This window comes from Bos javanicus, chromosome 7, assembly GCF_032452875.1.
Source record: "Bos javanicus breed banteng chromosome 7, ARS-OSU_banteng_1.0, whole genome shotgun sequence".
In the NCBI taxonomy this organism is placed as follows: Eukaryota; Metazoa; Chordata; class Mammalia; order Artiodactyla; family Bovidae; genus Bos; species Bos javanicus.
The window spans coordinates 14,000,964-14,025,918 of record NC_083874.1 but is presented as its reverse complement, the minus strand read 5'-3'; the positions used below and the strand labels follow the sequence as shown (position 1 = coordinate 14,025,918).

The following is a 24,955-nucleotide window of genomic DNA, read 5'->3' as shown; positions in this document are numbered from 1 at the left end:
TTTGCACAACAATATTCACAGCAGCATTATTCACAGTAGCCTACTGATGCCAAACTCAAAAATTTACAAATTAAGTTGTTTTTATTTTTTTGGAGTTTTTATTTTTCCTTATATAAGTTATTTAAACATTTTTTAAAAAAAATTAAAAACAAATTTTTTTTTTTTTTTAAACCTTGTTGTGTGGCCTGCAGGATCTTAGTTCTCCAACCAGGGATCAACCTGTGCTCTCTGCAATGGAAGAACAGAGTGTTCACTGGACTGCCAGGGAAGTCCTAATTATTTTTTTTAATTTTTATTTTATATTGGAATATAGTTGATCAACAATATTGTGTTAGTTTCAGGCGTACAGAGAAGTGATTCAGTTATACATACATAAATTCATAGCTTTAAACATAGCCCAAACAAGGAGATGGAGATTTTCAGTCATTTAGAACACAGCTGCTTAGCATACCCCAGAAATAAAATCTGCCCACCATGAGAAGATAAATCCTGGGGCTATAAAGACCCCAAAGTGCTGTCACCCTTCAGAGCTTTCTGACCCAGAGACTCCCCATGAGGCTTCTGAATATCGCCTAGATACATAAACCACCTCTGCAACTGCCTTTTCCTCCTGGAATAGAAGTTTGGCTACTCCCCCCTTCAGAGTAGTAACCCTGATGCTATAACTTTGGTATTTCCTGGTACTTTTCTCATATGCAAACCTGTCAACTGTGTGCTCAGTTGTGTCCGACTCTTTGTGATCCCATGGACTGTAGCCCACCAGGCTCCTCTGTTCATGGGGATTCTCCAGGCAAGAATACTGGAGTGGCTTGCCATGCCCTCCTTCAGGGGATCTTCCCAACCCAGGAATCGAACCCAGATTTCCCACATTGCAAGTGGATTCTTTACCATCTGAGCCAATCGATCTTTCTCCAGGGGAACTTTCTGATGCAGGAATTGAACCGGGGTCTCCTGCATTGCAGGTGGATTCTTTACCAGCTGAGCTACCAGGAAGACCAAGAAACTTGTCAAAGTTCTACCCAAATAAGGTGTCTATACTGCCACCTCATGGTCATATCTTTTTCCTTAATTAGTCCAGAAATCACTTGAATACTTAACGTGTATGGCTTCCCAGCTTCCCCAAAACACACATTTAGATAATTGATCCATTTGATGTTTTATTTTTGTGAGTGGTGGGAGGTACATATGTAATTTTATCTTTTCCCAGATGGCTAACTAGTTAGTTGTCTTTGCACTTTTCATTAAAACTCCATGTTTGTCTCAGTGATCTGAAACACCACCTTTACAAACTAAAATTCCATATGTTTTTGTGCCTATTTTGAGATATTCTACTTTATTCCATTTGATTCCTATTTATGTGACAATACTATAGTGTTATAGTGGCTTTGTGCCATGTTTTAACATCAGTAGGGCATCATCGCTTGTTTTTCAGTGCTTTCTTGGGTATCATCAGATGTTTGTTCTTCCATATAAACTTTAGCATCAGTTTGCCTAATAAAAAAAGATTCTTGGCATTCGTATTAGGATTATGTTATGAAAACCAAAGTCGCTCACTTGAGTCCGACTCTTTGTGACCCCATGGACTGTAGTCCATGGAATTCTCCAGGCCAGAATACTGGGGTGGGTAGCCTTTCCCTTCCCCATGGGATCTTCCCAATGGAGGGATCAAACCCAGGTCTCCTGCATTGCAGGTGGATTCTTTACCAACTGAGCCACAAGGGCAGCCCAGGATTATGTTATACTTCCAAATTAATCCTGGGAAATTTATATCTTTATTATGTTAAGCCATTTTATTGAAGAACAAAGGATGTTTTTCCTTTTGTTCAAATCTATTTTGTCTTACAAGAGTGTTTTAAGGTTCTTCATTTGGGTTTTATCCATATCTTGTTAAGTTTGAACCAAACTTTCTTTTTTTACTATTGTAATTGAGTTTTTCCTTTACCATTGTATCACCTTATTAGTTACTGGCTTAGTAGATGGAGGCTTTTGACTTCTAAATGGCAATTCCATATCTTGCAAAGATACTGAATTCTTTAATTGCTTACTTTTTTTTTTTTTTTTGCCGTGCAGCATGTGAGACCTTCCCTGGTGGCTCAGCTGGTAAAGAATCTACCTGCAATGCAGGAGACCTGGGTTCTATCTCTGGGTTGGGAAGATCCCCTGGAGAAGGGAAAGGCTATCCACTCTAGTAGTCTGGCCTGGAGAATTCCCTGGGCTGTATAGTCCATGGGGTTGCAAAGAATTGGACACGACTGAGCGACTTTCAGATGAAACCTGGTTAGCTCCCCAACCAGAGGTCAAACTTGTGCCCCTAGCAGTGGAAACTCAAGAGTCCTAACCACTGGACCACCAGAAACTTCCCTGCTTATATTAATTTTATAATTGATACTGTAGACCTTTCCATGTGTAATAACATATCATCTGCAAAAAGAGGTGGTCTTACTTCTCTTGGAATTAATTTCTCTCATCTAATTGCATTAGCTAATGTCACCAGTACACAGACACACACATAGCTATAGATATAGATAATCAACCAACAAAGTATTCGCCAATTTTTATTTTCTTGAGTGTTTATATAAATAATGGCTATGAATTTTGTCAAAGGCTTCTTCAGCATCAATGTAGATAATCATATAATTTACCTTCTTAGATGTCCTATAGGATGTATTATTTAATGGATTTCCTAATAACTAAACAAACCTTGACTTCCTAGAGTAAATCCACTTGGTCAAGGCTTATTATTTTATTAATGTGGCTTTATATTCTACTTGCTAATACTTACCATAGCTCATTTGAATTAATATTCAAATTCAAACCCATTGTCTCATTTTATGATAGCTCATTTGAATTAATATTCAAATTCAAACTCATCATCTAAAAAAATAAAATACTGATAAATGTTACAGCATAGATGTTTATGCTATGTGAAAGAAATGTCACAAGAAGGCATATAGTATTTTAATTTTTTTATTTAAAAAATATCTATTTGGCTGTGCTGGGTCTTAGTTGCGGGATGTGGGATCTAGTTCCCAGACAAGGGATCAAATCAGGGCCTCCTGCATTAGGAGTTCAGAGTCTTAGCCACCAGACCACCAGGGAAGTCCCCCATATGGTAATTTTTTAAAAAACTGATATGAAATTGTCAGAATAGGCAAATCTGTAGAGATAATCAATAGATTAGTAGCTGCTTAGGGTTGTGGATGGGATGGTGTATTTGGGGTGATGAAATCATTCTAAAATTGATTATAGTAATGTTTTCAGAATTTGTGAAAAACCATTGAATGTACACATTAAGTGGGTGAATTCTATGTGAAAAATGTCTCAATAAATTTGTTACCAAAATCCCGTCCTCCAAGTCCAAAACCAATTCCTCTGAACTTGCGGCTCTTTTGTAGTATAAGCTCCTATACAATCTATCTTGGTTTTCTGTTTTTTTTTTTTTTTTTCAAGCAGCATCTTGCGTGGATTGCAGGATTTCAGGATTCTCCTCCTATTCAGCAACACAAGGGACCAGACGGTCAATACTGAAATCAGATTGATTATATTCTTTGCAACCAAAGATGGAGAAGCTCTATACAGTCAGCAAAAATAAGACTGGGAGCTGACTGTGGCTCAGATCATGAACTCCTTATTGCCAAATTCAGACTTAAATTGAAGAAAGTAGAGAAAACCACTAGACCATTCAGGTATGACCTCAATCAAATCCCTTATGATTATGTAGTGGAAGTGACAAACAGATTCAAAGGATTAGATCTGATAGAGTGCCTGAAGAACTATGGACGAAGGTTTGTGACATTGTACAGGAGGCCGTGATCAAGACCATCCCCAACAAAAAGAAATGCAAAAAGGCAAAATGGTTGTCTGAGGAGGCCTTACAAATAGCTGAGAAAAGAGAAGCAAAAGGCAAAGGAGAAAAGGAAAGATATACTCATGTGAATGCAGAGTTCCAAAGAAGAGCAAGGAGAAATAAGCCTTCCTTGGTGATCAATGCAAAGAAATAGAGGAAAACAATAGAATGGGAAAGACTAGAGATCTCTTAAAGAAAATTAGAGATACCAAGGGAACATTTCATGCAAAGATGGGCACAATAAAGGACAGAAATGGTATGGACCCAATAGAAGCAGAAGATATTAAGAGGTGGAAAGAATACACAGAAGAACGATACAAAAAAGATCTTCATGATCCAGATAACCATGATGGTGTGACCACTCACCTAGAGCCAGACATCCTGGAAAGTGAAGTCAAGTGGGCCTTAGGAAGCATCACTACGAACAAAGCTAGTAGAGGTGATGGAATTCCAGTTGAGCTATTTCAAATCCTGAAAGATGATGCTGTGAAAGTGCTGCACTCAATATGCCAGCAAATTTGGAAAACTCAGCAGTGGCCACAGGACTGGAAAAGGTCAGTTTTCATTCTAATACCAAAGAAAGACAATGCCAAAGAATGCTTAAACTACAGCACAACTGCACTCATCTCACATGCTAGCAAAGTAATGCTCAAAATTCTTCATGTGAGGCTTCTACAGTACATAAACCATGAATGTTCAAGCTGGACTTAGTACAGGCAGAGGAACCAGAGATCAAATGACTAACATCTGTTGAATCATAGAAAAAGCAAGAGAGTTCCAGAAAAACATCTACTTCTGCTTTATTGACTATGCAAAAGCATTTGCCTATGTGGATCACAACAAACTGAGGAAAATTCTTCAAGAGATGGGAATACCAGACCACCTAACCTGCACGCTGAGAAATCTGTATGCTGGTCAGGAAGCAACAGTTAGAACTGGACATGGAACAACAGACTCATTCCAAATTCGGGAAGAAGTACTTCAAGGCTGTATATTGTCACTCTGCTTATTTAACTTACATACACAGTACATCGTGACTACATCAGTAGTCACGTACAGATGTGAGAGTTGGACCATAAAGAATGCTGAATGCCAAAGAATGAATAGTTTCGAATTGTGGTGCTGGAGAAGACTCTTGGGAGTCCCTTGGACTGCAAGGAGATCAAATCAGTCAATCCTTAAGAAAATCAACCCTGAATATTCACTGGAAAGACTGATGCTAAAGCTGAAGCTCCAATACTTTGGCCACCTGATGCAAAGAGCTGACTCACTAGAAAAAGACCCTGATGCTGGGAAAGATCGAAGGAAAGGAGAAGAGGGTGGCAGAGAATGAGGTGGTTAGATAGCATCACCAACTCAATGGGCATGAATCTGAGCTAACCCTGGGAGACAGTGGAGGACAGAGGAGCCTGGCATGCTGCAGTCCATGGGGTCACAGAGTTGGACATGGCTTATGACTAAACAATACAGTACAGGGAACACAGTCATGTAGACTGAGTGCATGATTGCCCCACCGTGGACATTACAGTATTGATGACAGGAACAGGTGTGACTGTTCACCAGCTTTGCCTGGGTCATGAAGGATTCATGTTGGTCTTTTCTAACCCTTTCTATTCTGGACCTGGCTGTCTCCATCAGCCTCCATTGGGGCCATCCATTGAGTTTATCCCATTGGCTTTATCCCCTAGGCTATTTGGGATCCTGCAGTCAATGCAGCTCTGGTCCTTTCTTTACTCTTCACCTAGAGCTGCCACTCTCACAGGCAGCTGTCTTCCTCCTGACTGCTCAGTCACTTGTCACATAAAGAGTGGCTTGTGATCTGGGGGATTGGGACATTCCTGTTTTTGAGAGGCTGAGGCAGCTGAACTTGTGAGCCTACTAACGTCCCTATTCAGGAAACCTGCAGGACTGACCCTACATGTGGGTGTTTTAAAATTCCATTTTCTGTTAGATGTTTTATTCAGGTGTTTTGTTTGGTTTTCCCTTTCTGTGAAATACTGTCTGAGCAAGTTGCTTTATTCTTTTCATTTTTTAACTCAATATCTCTCTCAGTTCAGGGTCTGGTTTTAGTAGCAATTTTAAAATCTAGCCGTTTAAAAATCTGATTTTTTATTGGTTAGTTGCTTTAAAATGACTGTTCTAAACACGTGCCTCAGATATATAAATTAATGAACCTCAAGCACGTAAAAGCCTTCTATATTGGATGGGTATTTTGTTGACCTGGGACTCTATGAGAGGTACTGTCAGCCAAGCCTACTTAGAATTTCTTTTCCCTGGAAATGGTATTTTACGAGATTCCTACAAATAATACATATAATCTCCTTCCACAATTTTTTACTATGATAAAATATACATCACATATTATTTATGCTCAACCATTTAAACTGTGTAGTTTAGGACTTTCATGGTGGATCAGGGGTTAAGAATCTGCTTATCAATGCAGGGGACATGGGTTCAATCCCTGGTCCAGGAAAATTCCACATGCCTCAGGACAACTTACGCCTGTACATCACAACTACTGAAGCCTGACTGCCCTAGAGCCCATGCTCCATAACAAGAGAAGCCACTGCAATGAGAGAAGCTCATGAACAGCAGCTACAGAGTAGTCCCTCTCCCCACAACTAGAGAAAGCCTGCATGTAGCAACTGAAGACCCAGCATCAGTTCAGTTCAGTTCAGTCGCACAGTCATGTCCGACTCTTCGCGACCCCATGAATTGCAGCATGCCAGGCCAGCACCAACTCCCGGAGTTCACTCAAACTCATGTCAATTGAGTCGGTGATGCCATCCAGCCATCTCATCCTCTGTCGTCCCCTTCTCCTCCTGCCCCAAATCCCTCCCAGCATCAGGGTCTTTTCCAGTGAGTTAACTCTTTGCATGAGGTGGCCAAAGTACTGGAGTTTCAGCTTTAGCATCATTCCTTCCAAAGAACACCCAGGACTAACTTCCTTTAAAATGGACCAGTTGCATCTCCTTGCAGTCCACAGGACTCTCAAGAGTCTTCTCCAACACCACAGTTCAAAATCATCAATTCTTTGGTGCTCACCTTTCTTCACAGTCCAAGTCTCACATCCATACATGACCACTGGAAAAACCATAGCCTTGACGAGACGGACCTTTGTTGGCCAAGTAATGTCTCTGCTTTTGAATATGCTATCGAGGTTGGTCATAACTTTCCTTCCAAGGTGTAAGTGTCTTTTAATTTCATGGCTGTAATCACCATCTGCAGTGATTTTGGAGCCCCCCAAATAAAGTCTGATACGGTTTCCACTGTTTCCCCATCTATTTCCTGTGAAGTGATGGGACCAGATGCCATGATCTTCGTGTTCTGAATGTTGAGCTTTAAGCCAACTTTTTCACTCTCCTCTTTCACCTTCATCAAGAAGCTCTTTAGTTCCTCTTCACTTTCTGCCATAAGGGTGGTGTCATCTGCATATCTGAGGTTATTGATATTTCTCCCGGCAATCTTGATTCCAGCTTGTGTTTCTTCCAGTCCAGCGTTTCTCATGATGTACTCTGTATATAAATTAAATAAGCAGGGTGATAATACACAGCCTTGACATACTCCTTTTCCTATTTGGAACCAGTCTGTTGTTCCATGTCCAGTTCGAACTGTTGCTTCCTGACCTGTGTATAGGTTTCTCAAGAGGTAGGTCAGGTGGTCTGGTATTCCCATCTCTTTCAGAATTTTCCACAGTTTATTGTGATCCATACAGTCAAAGGCTTGGGCATAGTCAATAAAGCAGAAATAGATGTTTATCTGGAACTCTCTTGCTTTTTCCATGATCCAGCGGATGTTGGCAATTTGATCCCTGGTTCCTCTGCCTTTTCTAAAACCAGCTTGAACATCTGAAAGTTCACGGTTCACATACTGCTGAAGCCTGGCTTGGAGAATTTTGAGCATTACTTTACTAGCGTGTGAGATGAGTGCAATTGTGTGGTAGTTTGAGCATTCTTTGGGATTGGAATGAAAACTGACCTTTTCCAGTCCTGTGGCCACTGGTGAGTTTTCCAAATTTGCTGGCATATTGAGTGCAGCACTTTCACAGCATCATCTTTCAGGATGTGGTCCACTGGAGAAGAGAATGGCAAACCACTTCAGTATTCTTGCCTTGAGAACCCCATGAACAGTATGAAAAGGCAAAATGATAGGATACTGAAAGAGGAACTTCCCAGGTCGGTAGGTGCCCAATATGCTACTGGAAATCAGTGGAGAAATAACTCCAGAAAAAATGAAGGGATGGAGCCAAAGCAAAAACAATACCCAGTTGTGGATGTGACTGGTGATAGAAGCAAGGTCCGATGCTATAAAGAGCAATATTGCATAGGAATCTGGAATGTTAGGTCCATGAATCAAGGAAATTGGAAGTGGTCAAAGAGGAGATGGCAACATTGACATTCTAGGAATCAGGGAACTAAAATGGACTGGAATGAGTGAATTTAACTCAGATGACCATTATATCTACTACTGCGGGCAGGAACCCCTTAGAAGAAATGGAGTAGCCATCATGGTCAACAAAAGATTCTGAAATACAGTACTTGGATGTAATCTCAAGAACGACAGAATGATCTCTGTTCATTTCCAAGGCAAACCATTCAATTTCACAGTAATCCAAGCCTATGCCCCAACCAGTAATGCTGAAGAAGCTGAAGTTGAACGGTTCTATGAAGACCTACAAGACCTTTTAGAACTAACACCCCAAAAAGATGTCCTTTTCATTATAGGGGACTGGGATGCAAAAGTAGGAAGTCAAGAAACACGTGGGGTAACAGGCAAATTTGGCCGTGGAATACGGAATGAAGCAGGGCAAAGGCTAATAGAATTTTGCCAAGAGAATGCACTGGTCATAGCAAACACCCTCTTCCAACAACACACGAGAAGACTCTATACATGGACATCACCAGATGGTCAACACCAAAATCAGATTGATTATATTCTTTGCAGCCAAAGACGGGGAAGCTCTATACAATCAGCAAAAACAAGACCAGGAGCTTACTGTGGCTCAGATCACGAACTCCTTATTGCCAAATCCAGACTTAAATTGAAGAAAGTAGGGAAAACCACTAGACCATTCAGGTATGACCTAAATCAAATCCCTTATGATTACACAGTGGAAGTGAGAAATAGATTTAAGGGACTAGATCTGATAGAGTGCCTGATGAACTATGGATGGAGGTTCGTGACATTTTACAGGAGACAGGGATCAAGACCATCCCCATGGAATAGAAATGCAAAGAAGCAAAATGGTTGTCTGGGGAGGCCTTACAAATAGCTGCGAAAAGAAGAGAAGTGAAAAGCAAAGGAAAAAAGGAAAGATATAAGCATCTGAATTCAGAGTTCCAAAGAATAGCAAGAAGAGATAAGAAAGCCTTCTTCAGAGATCAATGCAAAGAAATAGAGGAAAACAACAGAATGGGAAAGACTAGAGATCTCTGCTGAGGTCCAGCCCCGGCTGATCCAGGGAATTTGAAGGGGAGACGGCTTCGGCAAGTTCACTGGATACAATGCTGCTGCTACTGCTGCTAAGTCGCTTCAGTCGTGTCCGACTCTGTGCGACCCCATAGACGGCAGCCCACCAGGCTCCCCCATCCCTGGGATTCTCCAGGCAAGAACACTGGGGTGGGTTGCCATTTCCTTCTCCAATTGGATACAATAGCTTTATTTAAATATTCATCAAAGATATAAAGAGTAATAGAATGAGGATAGCTCAGTAGGAAAATTCAGTGGAGAAAAGAGGCTGAGTGGCTTGGTTTACGGGGAAAATCAATATAACCTGTGACATCAGGTTAGCTCTGACCACGGAGGCCGCAGGCGCCCTCTCAAGTAGTGGAAGGTGCTCCACCTTAGGCACCTTCTTGAGTGGGTCTTAGAAGCCCAGGCAAATAAATGGTTGCAGAGGACCTCTGTGCTCCAGATGGAGACTCAGCCAGAAATTGAGAAAAAGAATGACATGGGGAGACCAAGCTTCGGTGAACAAGGCCCATAGCTTTATTTTCAACAGGGGCTTTTATACTCTAAGTATACACATAGAGGATAATAGGGATAATGTGAAATCATGCAAAGTCAGCAGTCTTTGATCCTTATCGAAACCAGGGTTTCTTTCCTGCAAATTTATCATATACAAATGGTTTAGATGATTTACATCATCTTCTGGTCAGAAGGCCTATTAACATTTTATGACTCTTGACAAAGGTTTGTCAACCATAAGACTTATTTTCTCTAAGAGTAATTATTTTAAGGTTTGGCGCCATCCTCCGAAGGTGTTAGATAAAGTTGCATTCCCTATAGGGCAGAGGTGCAGTGGGTTTATAACAAAGGAAAGAATTTATTACCTTAAGGTTCTAAAGTTGCTAACACCAAGGCCACTACTTATTTTTTCTACGTACCAACTATATTAATCAATACACATTCAAGGATACAATACCGGGGATGTGGAAACTTGGCAGCAAGCATTGGCTCATCAATGAAATCTTTTACTAGTTTTATCCTGACAGTTTCTAACTCTCTGAGAGGCTCTAAGCTATTTGAATATCTTAAGCTTCCCGTGCCTCTCATGGCTGGGAGACTGTAAACAATTGTATGCATAGCTGTAGGAGTCCAGGTAAACTTGTCAGGCGAGTTAGAGAGCTATCTGAGGGGTTTGGATTTAAACACTCCTAATGCCCAGGAACTGTAAGCTGTTATTAACTGGAGCTGTGAGTTAACTCTTTATCAGAGAGAGTGAGATGGTGGTGGGGGACAGCCCCCAGTAAAGTCAGAGGTGAGAGCACAAAGCAGTAAAGTAGGCAGAGTCTGGTTTTTTGGGGGTAGATGCTCGAGAATATCCAGGGGGACTCCTGAGGCTCCATCCCGCCTTTGTGTATGCTGAGCCCCCTTCCTCATGACCTTTGCGATGGGCGGAGCTCCTCACACCGGCTACCGGCAGATCTCTTCAAGAAAATTAGAGATACCAAGGGAGCATTTCATGCAAAGATGGGCTCGATAAAGGACAGAAATGGTATGGACCTAACAGAAGCAGAAGATATTAAGAAGAGGTGGCAAGAATACACAGAAGAACTGTACAAAAAAGATCTTCACGACCCAGATAATCACGATGGTGTGATCACTCATCTAGAGCCAGACATCCTGGAATGTGAAGTCAAGTGGGCCTATGAACAAAGCTAGTGGAAGTGATGGAATTCCAGTTGAGCTGTTTCAAATCCTGAAAGACCCAGCATAGCCAAATATAAAAACAAATCTTAAAAAAAGCATTAAGTATATTCAGTAGCATTAAGTATATTCTTATTGTTATGTAACCATCATTACCATCTATCTCCAGAAATTTTTTACCATCTCAAATTGATACTTGGTACTTAAACACTAACTCCCCAATGCCCTTTTCCCTAGTCTTGACATCTCTTCTACTTTCTGTCTCTGCCTATGAAATAGATTCCTCCAGTTAACTTAATGTAAGCGGAATAATACAGCTTATAGTTTTTATTTATTTTTTTGTATCTGGCTTATTTCACATAGCTGAATGTCTTCAGGATTCATCTACTATATCTTGGCAGGTGTGTTTTTCATAGGCATATTGAGAAAAAGCAGAAAATTGGGAGCTTTTGATATATACAAAAATCTCTACTTTGGGTATCAAGATGTAGCAACTGTTAGCCCAGAGCACTTTTTGTTTTGTCTCTACATGGACAAATTTAATTATATCCTCTGGAGGACTGTGCGTCACATCAAGCAATAAGATCCAGCTGTCATTATATCAAGGTACTCTCAACAGTCTTGTGAAGGATCTCAGTTGTCTGTTAGTCAGAAATCACTGGGTGTGAATTCTCTAGCGGTCCGTTGATTAGGACTCTGTACGTTCACTGATGAGGGCCCAGGTTTAATCCCTGTCAGGGAAATAAGATCCTAAAGGCCATGTGGCATGACAAAAAAAAAAAAAAAGAAAGAAAGAAGATCACTGGTGCCTTTACTCTTTGCTGAGCAAGGCTCTATGTCATTGGTAACCAGATGAAACATACTACTGCCCACAATATGCAAAAACCCTCAAAAAGAAAACAGAAGCAGACCCTACTGTCAGTCTGTGTAAACTTAATGCATTTCTACAGATGGAGTTAATTATATATAAAATTCTGATTCTTCATAATATAAAAAGTTGAGATGTGCATTATGAGCCACTTAGTAATTTATTTGTAAAATATATAAAGCAATGCTTGACAGAAATACAAGGCAAAAAAGCCCACAATTTCACTGGGAGATTTGATCACCTCTCCCATAATGTTTCTTCAAATAGTAGAGAAAAATTAGGTAGGATACAATGTGAAAATGATGAGCAAACTGCCTAATATATGTACGCAGTATACAGTGTCAAGTAACTGTTAGAAACTAGAAAGTGTTTGCGGGTAATGGTGAGGGAATGGACTAAAATGTGCAAAGGTCTTTTGCGGAAGATTAATATTTTCTATATCTTGTGTAGGCTGGTGATTACATAAGTATACTCAATTTTCAAAAGTCATTTGTGGAATACTTAAATGTATATTTCACTGAACACTAACAGTATCTCAATGCAAAAAAAAAAAAAAAAAGTAAATATCCTGTGCAGTCACCATGAAACTAACTCTTCTGTGGACGTGTTGAGCACAAGGTTTCCTAATTCGAGGACTGTGGTGTTAAGTACAATCTCTACTAGGCAGTAGATAGCCGGTTTTTACCTACGACCCTATGAAACTTCAGGGTAACAAAGAAATATTAGAAAATAGAAAACACATAATGCTTCCCACAGCACGCAAAACCCTTCTATAAGAAGGCAGATCCTAATGTCAGATAACGCAGACTATTACAGGATTTCAGGTTTCAGGCTTCTCATCCTGAGCAGGGTGAATTTGTTTCATGCATAATGACCAGTGGAACTTTCCAAGTCTGTCACCATTAGGATACCATTTTTGGGATTACTAGTTAGGCTGAAAGGGTAAGACTAGAAATCTCTTCAAGAAAATTGGAAATATCAAAGGAACATTTTGCCCAAAGATGGGGCACAATAAAGGACAGAAATGGTAAAGACCTAATAGAAGCAGAACAGATCAAGAAGAGATGGAAAGAACACACAAAAGAACTGTACAAAAAAGGTCTTAATGAGCTGGATCACCACCATGGCGTAGTCTCTCACTCAGAGCTAGATATTCCGGAATGTGAAGTCAGGTGGGCCTTAGGAAGCACTGCTGCCAATAAGGCTAGTGGAGATGATGGAATTCCAGCAGAATTATTTAAAATCCTAAAAGATGATGGTATTAAAGAGCTGCACTCAATATGTTAGCAAATTTGGAAATCCAAACAGTGGCCATAGGACTGGAAAAGATCAACCCTCATTCCAATTCCTAAGAAGGGCAGTACTAAAGAATGTTCAAACCACCAGACAGTTGCACTCATCTCCCATGGTAGTAAGGTTATGCTGAAAATCCTCCAAGCTAGGCTTCAGGATTATGTGAACTGAGAACTTCCAGATGTTCAAGCTGGGTTTAGAAAAGGCAGATGAACCACAGATCAAATTGCCAACATTTGGTGGATTATAGAGAAAGCAAGGGAATTCAGAAAATATCTACCTTTGTTTCATTGACTATGTTAAGGCCTTTGGCTGTATGGGTCAAAACAAACTGTGGAAAACTCTTAAAGAGATGGGAATCTTACCTGTCTCCTAAGAAACCTGTATGTGGATCAAGAAGCAACAGCTAGAACCCATATGGAACAACTGATTGATTCAGAATGGAGAAAGGAGTACGACAAGGCTGTTTATTGTCACTCTGTTTATTTAACTTATACACAGAGAACATCATGGGAAATGCCGGGCTGGATGAGTTACAAGCTGGAGTCAAGACTGCCGACAGAAATGTCAACAACCTCAGATATGTGGATGATACCACTCTAATGGCAGAATGCGAAGAGGAACTAAAGAGCCTCTTGATGAGGGTGAAGGAGGAGAGTGACAAGGCCAGCTTAAAACTCAATATTAAAAAAAATAAGATCATGGTATCTGGTCCCATCACTTCATGGCAAACATAAGGGGAAACAGAAGAGGCTTCCTGGGTGGTACAAGTGGTAAAGAAGCTGCCTGCCAATGCAGGAGACATAAGAGACGCAAGTTCAATCCCTGGGAAGATTGGGAAGATTCCCTAGAGAAGGGAATGGCAACCCACTCCAGTATTCTTGCCTGGAAGATCCCATGGACAGAGGAGCCCGGTGGGCTACAGTCCACAGTGTCACAAAGAGTCGGACATGACTGAAGCAACTTAGCAGCATGCACAAGGGGAAAAGGTGGAAACGGTGACGAATTTCCTCTTCTTGGACTATAAAATCACTGCAGATGGTGACTGCAGCCATGAAATTAGAAGACAGTTGCTTCTTGGCAGGAAAGCTGTGACAAACCTAGACAGTGTGTTAAAAACCAAAGACATCACTTTGCTAATAAAGGTCCGCATAGTCAAGGCTATGGTCTTTCCAGTAGTCATGTACAGATGTGAGAGCCAGACAATAAAGAAAGCAGAGCACTGAAGAACTGATGCTTTCAAACTATGGTGCTGGAGAAGACTCTTGAGAGTTCCTTGAAAAGCAAGGAGATCAGCGTGTATCTTAAAGGAAATCAACCCTGAATACATCTTCAAGGACTGATGCTAAAGCACCAATACTTTGGCCACCTGAAGCGAACAGCTGACTCACTGGACAAAACCCTGATGCTGGGAAAGATTGAAGGCAGGAGGAGAAGGGGATGACAAAGAATGAGATGGTTGGATGGCATCACCAATTCAATGGGCATGAACTTGGGTGAATTCCAGGAAATGGTGAGGGAAGCCTAGTGTGCTGCAGTCTGTGGGGTCTCAAAGAATTGACCAACTTGGCAACTGAACAACAATAAATTAGGCTGGTGTTATAATTTTGGTTTATTAAGATTGCAGTCTATTTTAAACCAAAAAAGTTGACCTTACACCATGTAAGACTGAAATACACCAAATACATGAACATGAAGGAAATCTAAGGAACAGATTAATAGAAAAACAGAAGAAAAACTGAGTATTTTGAAATGCATGAATTATATAGTACAAAAATTATATTTCAATAAAGCTGTTTTCTCAAAACAAAAAATTGTGACAGAACCTACATCACTGAGTAGTTAGGTTATAAAATTTTAATGTATGAAGCATCTAGAAGAGTAACATTAAAAAACATTAGCTAGTGCCTGATGAACTATGGAATGAGGTCTGTGACACTGTACAGGAGACAGGGATCAAGACCATCCCCATGGAAAAGAAATGCAAAAAAGCAAAATGGCTGTCTGGGGGGGCCTTACAAATAGCTGTGAAAAGAAGAGTAGCAAAAAGCAAATGAGAAAAGGAAAGATATAAGCATCTGAATGCAGAGTTCCAAAGAATAGCAAGAAGAGATAAGAAAGGCTTCCTCAGAGATCAATGCAAAGAAATAGAGGAAAACAACAGAATGGGAAAGACTAGAGATCTCTTCAAGAAAATTAGAGATACCAAGGGGACATTTTATACAAAGATGGGCTCGATAAAGGACAGAAATGGTATGGACCTAACAGAAGAAGAAGATATTAAGAAGAGGTGGCAAGAATACACAGAAGAACTGTACAAAAAAGATCTTCACAACCAAGATAATCACGATGGTGTGATCACTCACCTAGAGCCAGACATCCTGGAATGTGAAGTCAAGTGGGCCTTAGAAAGCATCACTATGAACAAAGCTAGTGGAGGTGATGGAATTCCAGTTCAGCTATTTCAAATCCTGAAAGATGATGCTGTGAAAGTGTTGCACTCAATATGCCAACAAATTTGGAAAACTCAGCAGTGGCCACAGGACTGGAAAAGGTCAGTCTTCATTCCAATCCGAAAGAAAGGCAATGCCAAAGAATGCTCAAACTACTGCACAATTGCACTCATCTCACATGCTAGTAAAGTAATGCTCAAAAATCTCCAAGCCAGGCTTCAGTAATACGTGAACCGTGAACTTCTTGATGTTCAAGCTGGTTTTAGAAAAGGCAGAGGAACCAGAGATGAAATTGCCAACATCCGCTGGATCATGGAAAAAGCAAGAGAGTTCCAGATAAACATCTATTTCTGCTTTATTGACTAGGCCAGAGCCTTTGACTGTGTGGATCACAATAAACTGTGGAAAATTCTGAAAGAGATGGGAATACCAGACCACCTGACCTGCCTCTGGAGAAATCTGTATGCAGGTCAGGAAGCAACAGTTAGAACTGGACATGGAACAACAGACTGGTTCCAAATAGGAAAAGGAGTACGTCAAGGCTGTGTATTATCTCCCTGCTTATTTAATTTATATACAGAGTACATCATGAGAAACGCTGGACGGGAAGAAACACAAGCTGGAATCAAGATTGACAGGAGAAATATCAATAACCTCAGATATGCAGATGACACCACCCTTATGGCAGGAAGTGAAGAGGAACTAAGTGATGAAAGTGAAAGAGGAGAGTGAAAAAGTTGGCTTAAAGCTCAACATTCAGAAAATGAAGATCATGGCATCTGGTCCCATCACTTCATGGCAAATAGATGGGGAAACAGTGGAAACAGTGTCAGACTTTATTTTTTTGGGGCTCCAAAATCACTGCAGATGGTGATTGCAGCCATGAAATTAAAAGACGCTTACTCCTTGGAAGAAAAGTTATGACCAACCTAGATAGCATATTCAAAAGCAGAGACATTACTTTGCCAACAAAGGTCCGTCTAGTCAAGGCTATGGTTTTTCCAGTAGTCATGTATGGATGTGAGAGTTGGACTGTGAAGAAAGCTGAGTGCTGAAGAATTGCTGCTTTTGAACTGTGGTGTTGGAGACGACTCTTTAGCCTCCCTTGGACTGTGAGGAGATCCAACCAGTCCATTCTAAAGGAGATCAGTCCTGGGTGTTCTTTGGAAGGAATGATGCTAAAGCTGAAACTCCAGTACTTTGGCTACCTCATGCGAAGAATTGACTCATTGGAAAAGACTCTGATGCTGGAGGGATTGGGGGCAGGAGGAGAAGGGGATGACAGAGGATGAGATGGCTGGATGGCATCACCGACTCGATGGACTTGAGTTTGAGTGAACTCCGGTAGTTGGTGATGGACAGGGAGGCCTGGCGTGCTGCAATTCATGGGGTCTCAAAGAGTCGAACACGACTGAGCGACTCAACTGAACTGAACTGAAAGCAAAGTAGTAAATCCAGAAGTTATTTTTAAAAACAGAATCCTGAGTTATATAAAAAAAAATTACAGCATAATTTGGAAAATTAATGTAGTAGAATAACCATTACGTAAATGTTAACACATTTGATAATGTCTGTGAATCTTCTGATAAAACATGTTAGTACATGAGGGTTTTAAAAAATTCAATTCTTAAAGGCCACCCCCTGAAACACACAGCAAACAAGACTACCAGAGAAACTGTGGTACTGTTCCTGAACAGACAAAAAATGCCTGATTCAGTGCTATATTAACATAGTAGGGGAAGTCCTAGCCTTTTTTGTTAGATATGGAAAACAAACCCAGAAATACATATTTGAAAACTTTTTTTTTTCCCCAAATTTACATATCTCGATTGAAAGAGATATTTCAATTTCTACCCTTAAAATTCCAAAGGAACCCAGTGGTATTATTAGACTTTAGCATGGTATCCGTGTAAATAAAAAGCAGTAAGAGGAAACAAAGGCCTAACAATGGGATTGACTGAATAGACCACGACTTTGAAGATGAGCAGGCCCATCAGTATGGGGAGAATTCCTACAAAAGCTCTAGGAAACTGGCTAAGTGATGGAAAATCTTTTTGATGAATATCCTGCAGGGTGAGCCTTCAACCTGTGTTGCCCTTCCAGCCTCTAAACCCCACGCTAGACCTGGTCCTACCTCCAGTCCCGACCCTGGGTGTGTGCGCCGCCTTCTGCGCAGAGCCCGGGTCTCAAATCTGTTTCTAGCCTCAACTTCTTTCCTTGGGTACAATGCTCTCTCCACCTGCCTCTCTGGGCGGAGCCAAAGTCCTACTGCATCCAGTCATGAGGGAACTACTTACAACTTGTGTGAATCGGCCTAATATGGCTGACATCCAAAGCCCCACGTTTCAAGGTGCGGAACGGAAATGATGCAAGAGATTCCCGTTATCTGTGCCTCTCCCTGTGTGATTAGCTTTGTGGTGGTTAGTTGCATCCCAGCTAGGTGAGGCCCTCAGTGAACCTGAGTGTATCATGCTGGAAGGAGGGCGTCCAAGGACGAGTTCCTAGTAGGAGGCTTCAATGGGCCTCCTTTGGGCGGCCTGGCTGGCTCTGCTGGTAACTACCCAATCAGTGTAGGTATAATCAAGATTTTTTATTTTGTTTCTTGGGACTACTTTATTGAGACATAATTTGCCTACAATACAATACACCTATTTAATTTATACGACTCTATGTTGTCACAATTTTATAATCTTTTCACTTCAAAAGCAGCTTCCGGCTGTCAAATCACCCACTTCATTTCTCTCAATATCTAAACAACCACAAATATACTTTCTCTATACGTAGATTTGCACTTTCTGGATTTTTCATACAGACAACTATTTTCACTTAAAATGTTTTTCAAGGTTCATCCATGTGTACATGGCTCACATCATCTTGGCTTTGGAGAATTTCCATGTGAATATGCCACTTTGTGACTCACTGAATAACAAAAGCTGGGACCATATTTACTTGATTTATCTTGCTCAGCACTTGACAACACTGTCAACAGGAGGCCAAGCAGAATGAGGTCAATCTGCAGTAGTGATCTCAACATTTCCCACATGGTCTCAGACTCAGGCAATTATAAGAAATTCAGTGGGTAGGTCTTTTTAAAAATATTTATTTGGCTGTATTGGATCTTAGTTGCAGCACGTGGGATCTTTCATTGTGATATATGGACTCTAGTAATGCGCAGGTTTAGTTACTCTGCAGCATGTGGGATCTTAGTTCCCAGACTAGGGATCAAACCCGAGTCCCCTGCATTAAGGATAAGGCGATGCTTAACCTCTGGACCACTGGAAAAATCTCTAGGATACTCAGGTCTTATTTCAGACAATTAGGCTACATCTAAAGCCAATCTGTAGCCCTTAGTCATTGCAAATAATTAAAGGCGGCAACAGATGGGCTAAGTCACAATGTACACACCCCAAATTAAACTACAACATGACATATTCCTCCATACATACAAATGTGTAACACAAAAGTGCACATGCAATTCTTGTTCAGGATTTATCGTTAAGGTTGATCTGGACTATCATTATTATTACAATGGTTTGATTAAACCTCAATAAAGCATCATCAAGCAGCTGCAGGCATGATAGCCAAACTCAACATAATCCAAGGCTGCTCAAGCATGAGAACTTTGTCAAGGCTAAAACGAGTTTCTGCAAGTGTGTATCTGCACCCAAGACCCACACTCAGGAACTGCCACTGATGGCATCAAGCACAGTAGATGATCAGGACCAGCTCTATTCACATGAGTTTTTGTTTTCACAGATGAGTGAAATAAAAAATACAGAAGCAAGTTATATCATCAGTGACAGCTGTTGTCTGACCAAGAAAAATACAGTTGTTTTGTCAGACTGTGGTGTTGGGTTTAGGGGTGAAAGAGAACATTATTCTCAATTACTTTCTGCACAGCTTGAGATTAAAGATTCTCCCTCAGATGCTGGGGTGTTCACCTACAAAAGTCATGAAATCAGGGTGACTCACATTAGATGTAATCTTCTCCACTTGTGCCATGCCAGGATCAGGGTAAGAACGACACGATAATTTTACAGAATTTATAGACATACCATATCCCTCACCTTGGACAGCATGAGAAGAAAGTTAGTTGATCCGTCATGTCCAACTCTTTGTGACCCCATGGACTGTCGGCCACCAGGCTCCTCTGTCCATGGAATTCTCCAGGCAAGAATACTGGAATGGGTAGCCATTCCCTTCTCCAGGTGATATTCCCGACCCAGGTCTCCTGCACTGCAGGTAGATTCTCTAATGTTTGAGCCACCAGGGAAGTCCTCACCATAAATGAGGGTGGTGAGCACTGTACACATTTAAGCACTCCCTGTCTTCACAATGTGAAGACAATGTCAATCCAACAAGAGAATCCAGCAGGTTAGACAAGGATAAAGTGTGTATCCTGTAGGTCCACTTCAGACCCAGGTGCAAACTGAAAGTGTAGTCACTATACTGGCCTGGTCTAGCTGTGAGAGTGAAGAAAGGCACACTGTGTGCAAGAACTTGTTCTTGTTGTTTAGTTCCTCAGTCGTGTCAAGACTCTCCCCAAGGTCAGAGCAAATCACAAATGCTTGAAACAGATATACAGAACCCCCAGCACTCTACACCTCTCAGCAACTCTAAGATCTCAGACTCAGGGTAGTATTTTCCAAATACTCCATATTCAGTTTCTCTTGACTGTGAAATACCTCATGTTTATTAAGAATGAGGAACAATCTAATGGAAAATGATGACTCTACAACTAACTTCTTACATTCATAAAGTTTTGCTCCACAGTGAGATTATAAGTGAACATTAAGGTATTTAGCAGAACCAGAATTTACACAGGAAAAGATACATTGGATGTCTTCAATAAATAACCATTTAAACCTCTAAGAACAAGTTAAAATTACTTTCTTTTTCCTAAAGGTATAAAATATAAAAAGTAATAAAACTTAGCCACATAGCTTAAATCAGTAGGATTTCTGTCTACTGCAAGATTTCCCATATTTAAAAAATATTAATTTCACTGAGGAAAGAGTAAAGGGCTGTCCATGTGTCTTTAATATTATAATATGGCTTCACTGTGAGTTTTTTTAATTTATTTATTTGGCTGCTTTGAGTCTTATTTGTGGCATGGAAGAGGTTTGTTGCCTCATGCCAGATCCTTTGTTGCTGTGGGTGGACTCACTAGTTGCAATGTGCAGGCTCAGCACTTGTAGCGCACAACCTTAGTTGCTCTGTGGCATGTGGGATCTTAGTTCCCCAAGCAGGGATTGAACTCGTGTCCACTGCATTGCAAGGCAGATCCTTAACCACTGGACCACCAGGGAAATCTCCACTGTGATATCTTACATACCAGTTGTGGGACTGACGTGCTTCCCACATTCCTAACATTTGTAGAGCAGCTCCCAAGTGTTGACCTTTCAGGTTGTTGAAGTGAATCAGAAAGACAAAAAGCTTTCCTCTGTACATTTATAGGGTTTCTCTCCACTGTGAATAGCTTTGTGCGTGGTAACGGATGAACTGGTACATGTTTTCCCACATATATTACACTTGAAAGTCTTCTGCCCTGTATGAGCTCTAAAATACTTAGGTAATTCCCTGGCAGTCCAGTGGTGGGTACAGCTCCATGCTCTCACTCCCAAGGGCCCAGGTTTAATCCTTGGTTGGGAAACTAATACCCTACAAGCTGCACGGTACAGCCAAAATGAATAAATAACATTTTAAAAGTGCTTAGAAGCAGCAAATGCCTCCCCGCATTCCAAACATTTATACGGTATCTCACCAGTGTGAATACACTTGTGAATGGCAAAGGGTGAAGAATTTGCAAATCTTTTCCCACACTTATTACACTGTAAAGGCATCTTTCCATTGTGAGTTCAAAAATATTTAGTAAGGGACTTCCCTGGTGGTCCAGTGGTTAAAACTCTGCCTTCCAATGCAGGAGACTTGGGTTCAGTCACTGGGAACTAAGGTCTTACATGCTGTGGGTGCAGCCAAAATTTTCAAAAAAATGTTTCATAAGATTTGAGAAAGCAGCAAGGGCTTTTCCACACTGGTCACATTTCAATGGCCTCTCTTCAATGTCGTTTTATATGGTAAGAAAGGCTTGAGAAGTGAGAAAAGGTTTTTCCACATTCCTTACATTCATATGGTTTCTCTCCAGTGTGAGTTCGTTTGTGTATGATAAGATATGAAGAAGTGGTAAATGTTTTCCCACACACATTACACTCAAAAGGCTTCTCTCCAGTGTGAGTTCTAAAATGTATAGTAAGATATGAGGAATTAGCAAAGGCCTTCCCACATTTGTCACATTTAATAGTCTTCTGTGCAGTATGAGACTGTAGATGTCTAATGAGGTGGGAAGAAGAAGCAAAGGCTTTCCCACATGTGTCACATTTAAAAGGCTTCTCACCAGTGTGAATTTTCATATGTCGAGTAAGGCCTGAAGATCGAGTGAAGGTTTTTCCACATGTGTCACACTTAAAAGGCTTCTCTCCAGTGTGTGTTTTCATATGTTCAGTAAGGCCTGAAGATCGAGTGAAGGTTTTTCCACATGTGTCACACTTAAAAGGCTTCTCTCCAGTATGAGTTTTCATATGTTCAATAAGGCCTGAAGATCGAGTGAAGGTTTTCCCACACTCCTTACATTTATAGGGTTGCTCTCCAGTGTGAGTTCCCATGTGAATGTTAAAGGGTAGAGAATGTTTGAAGTCTTTCCCACATTCCTCACATTTGTAAGGTTTTATTACTGTGTGAATTTGACTGTGAACACGAAGGTATGAGGATAATCTAAAGGCTTTCCCACAATCCCTGCATTTGTAGGGTTTTATTCCAGTGTGAATTCGACTGTGAACACGAAGGTATGAAGACAATCTAAAGGTTTTCCCACATTCCTTACATTTGTAGGGTTTTATTCCAGTGTGAATTCGACTGTGAACAAGAAGGTATGAGGAAAACCTAAAGGCTTTCCCACATGTGTCACACTGAAAAGGCTTCTCTCCAGTGTGTGTTTTTATATGTTGTCTATGGCTTAGGGATGCAGTGGAGACTGTTCCAGAGTCCTCACATCTGTAGCATTTGTTAGAAGTGTGAGTTGGCACATGTGCATGAAGGCTTGTTGAGTGAACAGAAGTTTTTCCACATTCCTTCCATTTGTAGAGCTTTTCTTTATTGTGAGCTCTCACTTGTGTCTGAAGGTAAGACTCATTAGCAAAGGCTTTCCCAACATCTCTGGGTTCTAAGGCTTTTTCTTGTATGTTAGATTTCCAGTGTACAATATCTGGAGTCAGCATGACAGTTTTTCGACACTGATTAAACATGGAACATTTTTCTCCAGTAAAGGATTTGTTGTGCAGAGTAAGGAAGTTTTTCCCATACTGATTATCTTCATAAGGGTTCCCTCCATTTTGAGTACTCCTGTATGTCCTAAGGCATGAGTGGTCACTGAAGTCTTTCCCACATTGCTCACTGTCATAGAGTTCCTGTACATTATGGCCTCTTGCCTGTGGAGAAATGGAAGGATGATGATTCAAAGATTTCTCAGACTCATTTAACTCCTCCTACCCATCTCAAAACAGAAACATTATTATAATGAGGATGAATGATTTATACCATCTCCATTACATTCATACTATTCTTGCCCTGTTGATTTATTTCAATTTAAATGATGAAATCCTTCTTTAAGAATGATGTGCCATATACTCTCATCCTAAAAGAGTTCTACAGGGGACTCCCTGGTGGTTCAATGGTTAAGAATCCACCTTCCTATGCAGAGGATGTGGGTTCAATACTTGGTCATGGAACTAAGAATCCATATGCCATGGGGCAACTGAGTCTGTGTGCTGCGACTAGAGAGAAAGCTGACACACTGCAATTAAGACCCACAGTAGTCAAATAAATAAGCAATCAAAATAAAGTAGGGGATTGATTCAAGATGGCGGAGTAGAAGGATGTGCACTCTTCTCAGGTGAGAGAACTGAAACTGCAACTAGCTGTTGAACAACCATAGACAGAAAGATGCTGGAACCAACCAAAAAAATTATACCCCACGTCCACACACAAAGGAAAAGTAGCAACAAGATGGTGGGAGGAGTGTTATCACGATAAAATCAAATCACATATCCACTGCATGGGTGTCCCACAAGCTAGAGAACAATAATACCAAGTAAGTTCTCACACTGTTGTGAAGGTTCTGAGCCCCATGCAAGGCTTCTCAGCTTCCAGATCCAGCAAAGGGACTAGGAATCATCATGGAATCTGACTTTGAAAGCCAGTGGGATTTGACTGCAGGACTTCCACAGGACTGGTAGAAACAGAGACTGTGCTCTTGGAAGTCACAAACAAAATCTTGCATGCACCAGGACCCAGGAGAAAGGAGCAGTGACCCCACAGGAGACTGAACCAAACCTACCTGCTAGTGTTGGAGGGTCTCTATCAGAAGCGTGGACCACCAGTGCTCACCTTGAGATGGGGGCACTGGCAGCAGCAGTCCTGGGAGTGCCCCTTGGTGTAAGTCCTCTTGGAGGTCACCATTAACCTTACCATAGAGCCTGTAGACTCTAGGACTGGGCTGCCTCAGGCCAAGCAACTAACAGGGAGGGAGGACAGCCCCACCCATCAGCTGACAACTGGATTAAAGTTTTACTGAACAAGGCCCTGCCTACCAGAGCAAGACCCAGTTTTTCCAACTGCCAGTCTGTCCCATTAGAAAGCTTACACAAGCCTCAAAGCCTTATCTACCAGAGGGCAGACAGAAGCAGAAAGAAGAACATCAATTCCTCAGCTGTCAGAACAGAAACCACATCACAGTAAGTTATTCAAAATGAAAAGGCAAAGGATTATGTCTGAGATGAAGGGACAAGATAAAGCTCTAGGAAGACAACTACATGAAATAGAGATATGCAACCTTCCAGAAAGAGAATTCAGAATAGTAATAGTGAAGATGGTCCAGGATCTCAGAAGAAGAATGGGGAAAATACAAGAAATGTTTACCAAAGACTTAGAAGAACTAAAGAACAAACAGAGATGAACAATAGACTAGAAGATACCATAGCAGAATAACTAGATAGGATAAGTGACCTGTAAGACAAAATTACAGAAATCACTGGCACAAAACAGAATATAGGAAAAAAAAAATGAAGACAGCCTAAGAGATAACATTAAATGCACCAAAATTCACATGATAGGGGTCCCAGAAGGAGGGATCTGAGAAAACATTTGAAGAGATAATAGCCAAAAACTTCCCTAATGTGGGAAAGGAAATAGTCAACCAAGTCCAGGAAGTGCAGAGAATCTCAGGCAGGATAAACCCACGGAGGAACACACTGACACACACAGTAATTAAACTGACAAAAATTAAAGACA

At 40.9% G+C, this 24,955-nt stretch overlaps 1 protein-coding gene and 1 long non-coding RNA gene across 7 annotated transcripts in view; one reads left to right on the top strand and one right to left on the bottom strand.

The window, feature by feature from the left end:
• LOC133250626 (uncharacterized) overlaps window positions 1–11,790 on the top strand; it is a 39,964-nt gene extending 28,174 nt beyond the window's left edge. Inside the window, exon 8 of the long non-coding RNA XR_009737366.1 lies at window positions 192–11,790. This is a non-coding gene — a long non-coding RNA (uncharacterized LOC133250626). The remainder of the gene's footprint in view (window positions 1–191) is intronic.
• Window positions 1–24,955, bottom strand: part of LOC133250623 (zinc finger protein 266-like) — a 43,737-nt gene that overhangs the window by 4,795 nt on the left and 13,987 nt on the right. For 4 of the 6 annotated variants that reach the window (XM_061422052.1, XM_061422055.1, XM_061422053.1 and 1 more), the window contains one exon: window positions 3,423–23,094. The exons of 1 other annotated variant lie outside the window; for it this stretch is intronic. In XM_061422052.1, coding sequence (XP_061278036.1) covers window positions 21,670–23,094 — 1,425 coding nt within the window. In that variant the 3' untranslated portion in view covers window positions 3,423–21,669. Of the gene's footprint in view, window positions 1–172; window positions 229–3,422; window positions 23,095–24,955 lie in introns of those variants that run through there. One more of the 6 variants, XM_061422057.1, reaches the window with a different exon arrangement.